Source organism: Cephus cinctus, unplaced genomic scaffold (genome assembly GCF_000341935.2).
Source record: "Cephus cinctus unplaced genomic scaffold, Ccin1 Ccin1_scaffold0692, whole genome shotgun sequence".
Classification (NCBI taxonomy): Eukaryota; Metazoa; Arthropoda; class Insecta; order Hymenoptera; family Cephidae; genus Cephus; species Cephus cinctus.
Genome location: NW_014333315.1, coordinates 155,060 through 166,779, shown reverse-complemented (window position 1 = coordinate 166,779; position 11,720 = coordinate 155,060). Strand labels below are relative to the sequence as shown.

The following is an 11,720-nucleotide window of genomic DNA, read 5'->3' as shown; positions in this document are numbered from 1 at the left end:
AAATATTTTATATAAGCTTAAAATAAAGTTTGGGCAACCGAGAAAATTTGAAGGACAGGAAACTTTAAAAATAGTATAGGACGATCGTAGTATAGGCCTACTGGGGACCCGCTACTTTAAATAATGGGAACGCATCGACGGCGGCACCTCTTGGGTGATGTGGAAGCCCGCAGGTTGTCGTTGTTATGCCTTTATTGTAATAAGATAAATAAATTAATTGGATATACTCTTTAATCTGTTAATCCCATTTGCAAAAGCACATTTTTTTTTGTAAAAAGAAAGTGCTCTCCATAGAGGGGTCTCGAACCATAGACCTCCCGACTCGTAACCGGGTGCACTAGCCAGGCGCCAGAAACATATGTTTCTTATGCTTTTTTCGGAAGTTGTATTTCTAGAATTTCATCGTTTATTCAACTGCTTACTATTGTCGTTGCGCTTACTTTACATATAAGCAGAATAATATGAAGATGCACTCCAGTTAAGAACTTTCGCGCCACCCTTGTCCACGTGGACGAACAAAAGAGAATAAAGTATACTTTGGGCAATCTAGAAAGATTAAAAGAGAAGAACCTTGACAGGTTATTCACTCAGCTACGATGCTCGTTTAATACTAAATTAAATTTATTATAGATATTTATCTATGATATTTCAAAATTTCTCTTTAAACTGTTCTCGGTCGTTTCATTTAACAACGAATTTCGCCATTCATTTTTTAATGTCCATTTTCGGCATGATAAGAGGTAAAGAGTGAAAACCAATATTTCTATGCATTTTTTATAACTTTTAAAATTATTTGAATATACACATTTGTTTGCGCATTACGTCCATTCAAATGTTTAGGGTTTAGTTGGACGGAAGACCTTGCTGCCCCGCCTGTTTGTCAAGAACGGTTTGTGAGGGGCGGCAACTTTTTCCCCACCACCGAGCAATCCATTCATTTTCGCTGACTGCAATATCGGCTGGAACGATGATCACGACCCGCGCGGCTACGCGAAATCTGTAACATCGACAGAGGCGATGATCACGAAATCCTACTCCCGGACTCGCCGCTACGATTTAGCGCCATGCTTTTGGTATCGCCTAAAACCGGAGCGTTGTACATCTCCCCACTCATCTCTGCCGAAAATCACACACTTTCCTCTCTAGTGGCATAATGTACTATTACAGTACTGTTAGTACATTTCGGAACGCACCCATAATAGCAATGCAGATAATCACAGATAATCTTCATAACATGAAGTTTGATCTCTTTAGTAACCTCATTCCTTAGAATTCAGTTAAATTTTGTAAACGATATTAAGCCATTATCTATGTAAAAATGTCTAGAGGAAGACATAAGACCTGTAAAAAGCATCTGAATTGTAAAACATGAAGCGGGGAATAATAAGCACAGAAAATGTTTGAAAATATATATTTTACAATAGGCAAAACTATCATGATAAAAGAAAACATTTCTGAAAATGGGGACGATATAAAAACAAACATATATTTTAATATGCGGATGATATAAAATAGCAATGTAAACGCCTTTGTACAATTGTTTTTAGTCTGCAAAAAATAATGATACTAATGTAAATTACTTAGTGTGATGTGTGTAAGACTATATAGTTAACACATTACACACGCTTCAAAACCATCTATTTCTTGCCTGTTTTGAATTTTTAACGCACGGATACAAGTACTCTTTTGCTAATTATAAATCCCAATGCTTTTTTTGTTCTTATAATACACATTATTTGGAGAGTACATTTTATGCATTTGTTAATTTTTTTTCTTTATAGAAATGTTCCATACATATATGTAATTATATTATTATTTATATATTATACACGGGTGAAAGGATATATATTCGATTAGTGCCTGGAAGCTATCCTTTAGCAGGCAATCTAATACTCGACGCTGGCCAACGAGAAGGAAAGTGATTGCAGCTGCTTTCAAATACAAAAAATATATATACGTCCGTATCTCGAGTTTATATTTTTCATAACGTACGCTTGACATATTACGAAATTTTTAGATCCACGCGCGTATAATAATAATTGTATTTATCTTTTCCGCTTATCATATTCTATATTATACTGCCATATCGTACGTACCTCTTAACTGTTCCTGTAAATCGTTTAATGTCGATCGGATTTAAACTCTTGTGGAAAACTCTCCGATATGCTTTTAAAAAATAGTCTACATACGGCCCAGTGAAAAGTACAAATTACGAAACTAAATTTTGTCCGACAGTAAAATTTCTTTTCATGATCCAAATCGTCCCCGTTAGCGTGGTATAGTCAAGGATACCTCATCGGAAAGACGTTAAATGGATTCATTCAGGATCGCTCTGTAGAGTTTCGCCATTGGTCAGTACCAAAGCATCGTCGTCGGCTTCATTATAATCAAGCGAGAGGACACTCTCACGTCTTTTCTTCTTATGTACTCTTTCCTCGTCACTACTAGGTCCACTTTTATCCCTTTTTGTCCTATCCCTTCCCCTGGTTGTTCTGGTTAACACCTCTTCCCCATTTGTCTTACCACTATTTCTGTTATTACTTTTAGTCCTCAATGTTCTTTTGTTACTACGACTGTCTTCCTCATCCTCCTCTTCTCGCTCACTTAGCTCTTCGTTTTCCACCTTTATAATGAGAGCTGCAGAATCGCTCGAACTCTCGTCGATCTGCTCCGGTTGGCTAGGCCTACGCTCTGTTCGTTCCGTCCTTTCAACACTTGCACGTTCACTTCGGGGGGAACCCTCAGCTGGTAACGGTGGAGTCCTAGCACCTTTGCACACGTCACTGTCTTCTGTTTTTATTGATTTCACTTCCATCTCCATTCCATCGTCTGGTTCCTCTTTCTTGATCGGCGGCGTGTGAGGCGACATACCATTCGTCAAATTATTCTCACCAGGATTCAATTTAAGCGCTGCGTTCTCTTGTTGCAATAAAGTCACTGATTCACGCGCTTTACGCAATTCCTGTTGGAGGAAATATATAGTGCTCTGCATACCCTCCACGTCCTCGTCCAAGTCTTGGAGAAACTCGTCGAGTTCTAAAAAACAAATGATAACATGTCCTGCTTTGTTCGACCACTCGAATCTATGTGTAAGAAAAGTATACAGAAAATTATTCGTACCAGACTGGGATTTCTTTACTTCTTCACTAAAACTTTTTTGAAGTGCTAGTTCACCCTCTAACTTAGCAATTCTACCGCTTGCAATCATTCTGCCCAGTTCTTCATTTTCCTGGTATAGCAACCTGCACTTTGCCATTAATCTTTTGCCCGTGTTGCTAAAACAATTCAATGAAAAATTCATAGTATCATATTTAGTGTGAAAGTAACGCGGGTTTTATGTATGTTCTTTTGGTCAATTTAGTTACCTGTCAGGCGTGAATTTCCAGGCGCTAAGCTCATTCTGTGTGTCTTCGAGTTTAGCTTTGGTTGTAACCAATTCTTGTCTAAGTTTCTGAATTAGAATATTCACAGCAGGATCCAACAGAGCAGTTCTCAACGCTGCAGCAGTTGGTGCATGGGTGGCTTTCATTTCAGATATCTGATTCTAGAAAAAGTAACACACGCTTTCTACAAAACCATATATCATACCGAAGACATACTGCATATAGTATAATGACAACAGATTAATACATACAACATATTCTTGCAATTCCTGTTCTTTAGAGGCTAGCCTCCTCACCAGAATCTTCTCTCTATGTGACGCTTCCGCATATTGCTGCCTGTACTTATCCTCAGATTCTCGCAGTGAAGCTACTTCACCTATAACAAGATAGTTCATGCATCTCCTAATTACAAGTGAGAAATGTATTGTAAAAAAAATTCCATGTTTCTTGTAAAATTACTATAAATTATTAGTCAACACAATACATTATTTCAAATAATACAGATCTCTAATGCATATTATTTTTCAAACTGTTTATGAAAGTCTTAAACACTACTGAATACATGTAAATTTACAAGCAGCATGGAGGATTTTTTATTTTACGGAGTATAGAGATATTAAATTATATGTGCTAAGTATGGGGTTCCGTAATTACTATTGTGGCACAGAATTATCCCCTGTGTGTAAATCACGAATTACGAATGATCACCTGATCGTGGTAGAAAGTGGTATTGGTGAATCTACTCTCGTGTCCTATGTGCACGCATAAGGGACATTCATAAATAGTGATATTGACTGCCTGACAACTGACTTCGTTAACTGACGCATACTTTGATCTCTCGTGAAGTCGTCGGGCCGGATGCCGTTTGCGAGTACTGTGCTTCCACCGAGACGACGCGTTCTGACGTTACGCTCTCTTCTGAAGTTTTCAGAAAGCCAATTTGTATGTGGTCCACTTAGTTGATGTTACATCTGTTAGAGCTGCTGTGCCATTCTTCTGTGCTTCTTTTATTAGTTAATTCTTTTTCATAATTTTTTATTTCTCAAGGATAGGGCAGGTATTGGATAGTTTTGTCGATTAGCATAATGATAATAAGATCATTGTAATTGGTAGGAATGAGATGTAAAATATTTTGGGATTGTGTTTTGTGGGATTATTTTTACCCTGTCAAAAGAGTACTGGATTGGAAAAGAAACTCTTCTTTGGTAGGATCGGATAGCAGCTTTGTACATTCTTATTCCAGTCTGGGAATAATTTGTCATCGAAGGTAATTGACTCGTTCAGATTCTCTTCTAAATGATGTTGCTGTTATGCAGCATGTTGAGGTCATGGTATTTCTCAAATCTTCTAGAAATTGTACACTTGCGTCTGCACTGTCCTTTTATTCTGTGAACCACTCATGCCAGCATGAAATAAAATACGCATTAAATGCGAACACTACACCAATCACTACTCATTGCGTTTTTATCACAAAAGAATTCGGATTGATTTATCAGTACCGCACAGCACTCCCTTAGAATTTAGTACATTTATGAATAATGAAAAATTCATGGCAAAGCGCATAATTTTTCATAGGCATCTTTCAGGAGAAATAATCCATCTCACACACAAAATAAAATTATAAGAAATTCAGCAATTTTGCACCAGTTATAAAACACAATTTAACACGAATGACAGATATTCCTTTTTAAGACACCACATGTCATACTTGTGCAATTAGCTAACACTGCAGATGACACTTTATCACGATTGCACAATGAATAACATGCCACAACCAAACAACATCTTGATAAATGTTGTTGGGGCAAGCCTAGATCGAACGCAATCATTTGGGCAACTCCAACAATGAGACTTAGAATAACTTACTTATTAGTTCCTAAACTATCCATAATTATAAACTAAACTAATTCTAGACACTGGGCAAGAAAGAGTATTTCATCCTTGTGCGCTTAGCGTCTCTACCAGAGTCTTGCCTCAATGGTGAGACTTCAGATCAGTTGGATTTGTTTCATTTTAGAAATGCAGTTAAGAAATGTGGGCTAGTGAAGTGATGGCCTCACTCATGTGATCTCAGTACCTTCCTGGGCTGCCGCCTGTGCCTCTAGACACTCCACATACAAGTCCTGTTCACGCCACTTGGCTGCCAATTCGTCCTTTGTCAGCCCATCCAATTGTTGGTCCGTTAACTTCAACCTGCGTGGCTGTCTGGGCGACCGTGGACTGCTGGGCTTTGCACTGCTGGTAGCACCACTGCTTTGTGGACTCCGTGGTGAGGATGGACCAGCCGACTTGACCTCACTGCTTTCTTCTGCCATTGTGCAATTTCACAATCCACCAATAGTTGTCGTATATCTTGCAGGAAGTACTTCAGATGCTTAGGGTTGGCCCAATCCCGATCTCCTTAGGATCAAGTATTCCTTTGGATGACAGACATCTGTCTGAAATCAGAATATAGAATATCAATCAGAATACATAACCCACAAATATAATAATATTTATGTACTAAGATCAGTAAGGAAAAGTATCTAGTTTCCAATAATCACGAATCTTACTGAAATGATTTAAGTTTTCTTAACATTCATTCCCATGTGATGTGACAATTGTATCATTTGACCATAAACGGTATAACGAAAACTTCAATCATTTTTTATTGCACTCAATTTAAATAGAAATTTTATGTAATATACATATTAAATGATATTAAGCATAACGTTAGGTGCACTTAATAAATTCAGACACTACCAAAGGAATCCAATTCACTGCATGTACAATCGGAGTACACGTTATAAAATTTTTGTGAACATTGTACTACGAAAAAGCACCGATAAAATAAAAATCGTTCTGAGAATCTGTGAAAACAGCACAGAGAATATCACAAGATATTCAAAATACTCCAAAAAGATCGAATGCACAAGTAAAAGAGACGCCATTAATCCAACATGTCGGGCGCCGCCGGAGAGAAGGGCCAATCGTTTCTCTGTTACATTTCCAAGTGCAACGTCCTCAAGTAAAAGAGCGCGTCAAAATTATGTAATTACAAAATAGCAAGATACTCAAAAGCCGCCTGGAAATGTGCCAACTATTTCAGTACTATTGTACTTCATAGTTCGTTCTATAGACAGTCTAATGTCCCGTAACGCCACACTGTGCTCCAATTTTACTCTTTGACCGAAACACTCGACTTTTCTTCTATGACTGATGTAAAAGGCCATCTCATCCACAATCTCTACCTTTTTAATGGCGGGATGTCACCAGGATTTTCTGGCGCGCAAGGATCGACGAATTTTCCGTTCAATCCGTACGCCGAGTCCACATTATTTGGACTCACCACTCGCATAACACGACTGTTTCAATGAGTTGCGCTACTACACACCATACAACCGATATAACTGCGTGCGACTTGAGACTATCCGGTCAATGCAATAGTGCGCAAGTCCGACAACCACCCGCCACTTCGCGTTGAAATGCCAAACTTTGCCGAATCTCCATTTCACTCCATCTCTATCCGTATGCGTAGAGTCAATGGATTATGAACGTATAAACTGAGATACAAATTTAGAAATTACTGAATCTTGTGTTAATTATCAGATTATCTGTATACTGATATGTATTATTTCTAGTACCGGGCTTCTGGAGAGAGATAAATGCAATCAACACAAAAAAAAGAACATACTTCCTTTCGATAAGAATACATAGTAGATATGCAGAAAAAATGAAAGATATCATCCTTTTTTTGTTTACATCCTTATATTTTTTTAAATGTATTTTTTATTGCTTAATAATAAGTGATATAATTTGCTTTACCGCGCAACAATTTTTCTCAATTTTTCGATCGTGTGTTGTGTTATTACAGACATAATCTCATAAGATACAAAAGGGTTATGTTTCTAAGTGTGAAGAGGTATAGTTATACGAATAAATATTTACACAATGTCCAAAAATCATCTATAAGTGGTTTAATTGAACAGCAGTTGTCTTAATGACGATTTTTGGATGTTGTGTTGTCTGAAATCCTAATCGAAATTTATAACAATATTTTTTTAAGAATATAATAGATAAATTAAAATGATGCAATAACAGTGTTTTATATGAATTGTGGCCAGCCACTATATGTATATATATATAAACTTACAATTTCTTTCCAATAAAGCCGTATTTCGAGGACGAAGCTTTTCCTCCGGTTGTTTTACTAGTTTCTAGTGTCCTCTTATCTATCTTTGACGATGTTTTTAATACTGTAGTATTGTTTGAAGTATTTGTTTTCTGAATTTGCGATAGATTGCTTTTTGGATCTGGTGAAATTCTCCTCTTAGCTGTTACAATTAATCTTTCGTTCAAACTTGAAGCGGAAGATGCTGCACTGAAGCTTAATTTCGTCAGACCGCTACCATGTTTAGATAATTTTCTAGTATTCGTTGACATTCCAAAACTTTTTCTTCTGACAGCATTTTTCAAGTCAGCTGTTCCAGCTTTCTCGACAGGCAAGGTGGGTCCGATGCTTCTGCGAACTGTTGGCTTTTGCAATCCAGAAATTGATCGGAGCGACGTACGAGATGACAAGGAACTGTTAGAACTCGGATGAGAATCGTATTTCGGACTAATTCGTGAACTTGTACCCTTTGGCACTGCTATTGGTTTAATAAAAACATCTTGCCCTAAATAAAATCAAATACGTCCATAGTTAAATAAGTAATTTTAATTCAAGATTTATTATCTCTCCGTTTACTTACCTTGGATTGAGGAATTGGAACTTGGTGCATCGCGTACTAACATTTTTAACGCTCTTTCGAGATTATCGCGGGTCTTTAGAAGGATTTCTAGCAATGCAGATTCTTCATCACTTTGTAAAGATATATGTCCCAAAGAATTGCAAAGTTGATTAAATACCACAGGTGTACTAGCAATTTTTGGTGGTGAAGGTCGTGGTTCACATTCTATATTCTCAGTCTCCATATCTAAATCCCAAGTTTTTCGACGGATTAAAGTTGGACGAACGCTAGTAGAAAGCGAAACGGATCTTGGATCAGTTTTTACGTTGCTCGATACAGGTTTTACATTTTCGGCAGTTTTATTTGACGCTAGTTTCTGTAAAGTGACAATTTTGAATCTCTTTAAATGATGTTATATCGTGTAAAACTCACTTACCGTGGTAACACTATTCAAATCAGAGTTTGATAAACTTCTAGAACTCTGTTGTTTAGCTACTTTCTTAGAATGGAAACCAGTATTGACTTCTTTACTCAAGGGATTAGCCAAATACTTCGAACTTCCATATTTTGCCGTATTAAATTCCGGCTGAGTGTAACTTCTCGTCATGCCTTCCGTTCCGTCAGGAGATACTTGTTTACCGACATCATGTAACGCAGAACAGTTCAGTTCCGACTGAGAATTTTGATTGACATCCGTTGCAGTGTTACTAATCATTTTAAATAGCCTGTAGCTAACATCACGCAAGACTTCATTCATTTCTTTAGGAACTGTTGGTAATAAGTTACTCCCTGTTTCTTCCACTTTATTAATGCTATCCTAAAAATATAGTATTCTTAAATCAATTTATTATCATACTGCATAATACACTTTTTTAATGTAATTGTACACAACTTTCATAACAAACCATGCTGCCCGTAGGTCCTGTACCACTGATACTCCAAAATGATCCATCCTTGGCTTCGTCAGGATGTGGACATTGGCAGTTAACGTCGTCCATTTCCAAAATGGCTTTAAATTTTGAACTACCGCATTCGAGTATAATTCGCAATTCTTTTTCCTTAGGTTTGCTCTCTTTACTTTCGGCATTCCCAAATTTTTCAAATTCACGTAACTTGAAACCAATCGCTTGTAAGAGGCAAATTAAACTTGGAGCATCTGGCTTCATCGATGTCTGAAAATAACGGACATTATTAGAAGAATCTCAAATAATTGCCATTCTGAATTAATGTCAAAAACATGATAGCGCTTACGTCCTCCGTGAAGTCCGTGTTGAACCATCTGAGTGCCCAATGGAAAAATGTACGAGAATAATTGACGCGTGTTGTAACGTTTACGGAACCAGTAGTCGCCATGTCACTGGATGAACGAAATAATAGCGACTGGTGACGACCAATTTCGTTTGTTCGGGAACGTACTGACATAAGCAATTTTTTGTCGTCATATATACTGTTATTCAAACCGAAGTTTGAGAATGTGTCGAATATATTGACACGAAGCCAACTGTAAACACTTTGGATAAATATATTTATCTGTCAAGAAAGGCCTCTGATTAACAAAGCCATTTAAAACTATCAGTGTTATTCAAACTATTTACAGTTCGCTTCGTATCATTCGTATATTTGACACATGCTCAGAATAACGATGTGAATAACGAAAATAGTAAAAGGTGGTTATATCCGCAAAGTGCTCGCGAAAAATCAATATATCGGTTGATACTAGTCATTATTATTCTTTTCACCCAATAAGATGGCGACTATTGTTTTCTCACAGGTCGCAAAATATACCTATTATTCTCATCACCTATTCTATCTATTATTCTCTCACCTTTTTTCAGTACCTAAGCATTCGGATAGTTCAACGCTGACTTCCACGAAGGACAAAAGCGCTAGAATGATCTTTCAAATAGATTTACAGCGCATTAAAAATGGCCAATTATCGTAATTGGCCAAATGTGATGATATTTGTATTAGAACTTTACATGTTGCAAAAGTATCATGTAGAAGAAAAATTATTATACACATTTACATAATGTCGGGTAGACATACATATATGAACGCATTTTTTTTGCACAATAAATACAGGTTTAATTTTAAAAGGTAGCGAAAGATTCCATTTCCACCGTTCCTTACGCAATCTCTGTCAAGCCGGTGGATAACTGCGTGAATTGAACTTCAGTGCTTTGATAATTTCTTGTCAGTTTTCTTCGTTAAATATTTTGTACAGGCTAGGGCAGTCAATAACGATGTTCGCAGCTAGACGTACTCTCGTTTCCTCCGCTCTGTGAGTTATAAATTTCCAGACTATTAGTTAACATTATTAGAGAAGTAACATTATATAATTGTAACCTATTACATATAGAGAGAATATTCATTCTCTTAGTCAAAGAAATAAAACAGATTTATATGAATTTTATATAGGTATTTTATGTAGGTACTATTATATTTGGGTACTTGGCATATAATGTCATGTTTTCAAATGGACTTAGTTCAGTAGTATAAGAACTATGATATATCACCATACTTTTTCCTTTGATTTCAAGACGCAGCAAAGATGCCATTGTCAGGCAGAAACATTCGCTCCCAGAATTGCCATATGACTATAGAGCATTGGAGCCTATTATCTGTGCTGAAATTATGGAGTTGCATCATTCAAAGCATCATGCTACTTACGTGAATAATTTGAACATTGCTGAAGAAAAATTGAAAGAAGCTGTAGGCAAGGGAGATGTGAATACTCAGATTGCTGTGGCACCAGCCTTGAAATTCAATGGTGGTGGACATCTCAATCATTCTATTTTCTGGCAAAACTTGTCTCCAAATGGTGGCAAACCTGATGGTAGGTTTTCAGGATTAGACAAATAGTATTCATTTGTTGAATGATTTTTTCAAACATCTTTTTTAGCTGCTCTCATGAAACAGATCGAGAAAGATTTTGGTAGTTTTGAGGAGTTCAAGAAGCGATTGTCCGAGAGCACTGTAGCTGTTCAAGGTTCTGGCTGGGGCTGGCTGGGTTATAATACAAAGGATAAGAGATTAGAAATTGCAACCTGTGCCAATCAAGATCCTTTGCAAGCTACTACTGGTTTGGTGCCCTTGTTTGGCATTGATGTCTGGGAACATGCATATTACTTGCAGTATAAAAATGTTCGTCCTGATTATGTTAAGGCAATATTCGACATTGCCAATTGGAATGACATCAGTACACGCTTCAAGAAGGCAGCTGGTTGTTAAAATATCACTAATATGCATTATGTGTACCCTTTGTCTTGTAAAATGTCATTATTGATACTGTAGTCACCTATAGGTGCCTAATTCTTTGTAAACCTTTATGTTTTCGCTGGAAAACAGTTTTAGAATAAGCAATCTATTCGATGTATATTGCTCTTATGTATTGCATATGTCATATGCATTAAATACACTCAAAGCGATAGAAAATTGCCTTTTCTTTACAAAACACTCACATTATTATCTATTATATTTACTTATTAAATGCAATATTATAAATAAAATGTTTATATTTCAAATTTAAATCTTCAAATGCCAACAAATATGAATTTTGTTTTGCAAGATGTTTACAAGAATTTTATAAATTCGAGTATCAGACCTTTTTTAACATTGACTTATTATC

At 36.6% G+C, this 11,720-nt stretch overlaps 3 protein-coding genes across 8 annotated transcripts; 1 reads left to right on the top strand and 2 right to left on the bottom strand.

Annotated features, from left to right (window-relative positions):
- Positions 1–1,395: 1,395 nt before the first annotated feature.
- On the bottom strand, positions 1,396–6,828 carry LOC107269964 (pre-mRNA-splicing regulator WTAP). 6 transcript variants are annotated; one of them, XM_025087357.1, is made up of 6 exons: positions 6,614–6,828; positions 5,461–5,817; positions 3,635–3,759; positions 3,366–3,544; positions 3,121–3,275; positions 1,396–3,036 (listed from the first exon to the last, which is right to left on the bottom strand). In XM_025087357.1, exons 2-6 carry the CDS (start codon positions 5,696–5,698, stop codon positions 2,318–2,320), a joined length of 1,416 nt encoding a protein of 471 aa, XP_024943125.1. In that variant the 5' UTR covers positions 5,699–5,817; positions 6,614–6,828; the 3' UTR covers positions 1,396–2,317. The 6 variants fall into 6 exon arrangements, with proteins under 6 accessions (XP_024943125.1, XP_015599942.1, XP_024943124.1 ...); XM_015744456.2 differs by having other exon boundaries at positions 5,461–5,821; positions 6,614–6,827; XM_025087356.1 differs by lacking the exon at positions 6,614–6,828 and adding an exon at positions 6,545–6,566 and having other exon boundaries at positions 5,461–5,821.
- A 305-nt stretch (positions 6,829–7,133) lies between these two features.
- LOC107269963 lies at positions 7,134–9,675 on the bottom strand. The gene is made up of 5 exons (XM_015744455.2): positions 9,344–9,675; positions 8,998–9,264; positions 8,529–8,909; positions 8,114–8,468; positions 7,134–8,038 (listed from the first exon to the last, which is right to left on the bottom strand). Exons 1-5 carry the CDS (start codon positions 9,512–9,514, stop codon positions 7,512–7,514), a joined length of 1,701 nt encoding a protein of 566 aa, XP_015599941.1. The 5' UTR covers positions 9,515–9,675; the 3' UTR covers positions 7,134–7,511.
- A 537-nt stretch (positions 9,676–10,212) lies between these two features.
- Positions 10,213–11,527, top strand: LOC107269965 (superoxide dismutase [Mn], mitochondrial). The gene is made up of 3 exons (XM_015744460.1): positions 10,213–10,373; positions 10,633–10,928; positions 10,995–11,527. Exons 1-3 carry the CDS (start codon positions 10,336–10,338, stop codon positions 11,321–11,323), a joined length of 663 nt encoding a protein of 220 aa, XP_015599946.1. The 5' UTR covers positions 10,213–10,335; the 3' UTR covers positions 11,324–11,527.
- The last annotated feature ends 193 nt before the right edge of the window (positions 11,528–11,720 follow it).

Excerpts from the sequence above, each read along its gene's own strand:
- LOC107269964 (XM_025087357.1), bottom strand. The coding sequence starts at position 5,698 with ATGGCAGAAGAAAGCAGTGAGGTCAAGTCGGCTGGTCCATCCTCACCA. Across the intron at positions 3,276-3,365 it reads TGGAAATTCACGCCTGACAG|CAACACGGGCAAAAGATTAA; the intron begins GTAACTAAATTG and ends GAATTGTTTTAG. Across the intron at positions 3,037-3,120 it reads AGTAAAGAAATCCCAGTCTG|AACTCGACGAGTTTCTCCAA; the intron begins GTACGAATAATT and ends TTTGTTTTTTAG.
- LOC107269963 (XM_015744455.2), bottom strand. The coding sequence starts at position 9,514 with ATGTCAGTACGTTCCCGAACAAACGAAATTGGTCGTCACCAGTCGCTA. Across the intron at positions 8,469-8,528 it reads ATTTGAATAGTGTTACCACG|AAACTAGCGTCAAATAAAAC; the intron begins GTAAGTGAGTTT and ends GTCACTTTACAG. Across the intron at positions 8,039-8,113 it reads TTCCAATTCCTCAATCCAAG|GGCAAGATGTTTTTATTAAA; the intron begins GTAAGTAAACGG and ends GATTTTATTTAG.
- LOC107269965 (XM_015744460.1), top strand. The coding sequence starts at position 10,336 with ATGTTCGCAGCTAGACGTACTCTCGTTTCCTCCGCTCT. Across the intron at positions 10,374-10,632 it reads ACTCTCGTTTCCTCCGCTCT|ACGCAGCAAAGATGCCATTG; the intron begins GTGAGTTATAAA and ends TTTGATTTCAAG. Across the intron at positions 10,929-10,994 it reads AAATGGTGGCAAACCTGATG|CTGCTCTCATGAAACAGATC; the intron begins GTAGGTTTTCAG and ends CATCTTTTTTAG.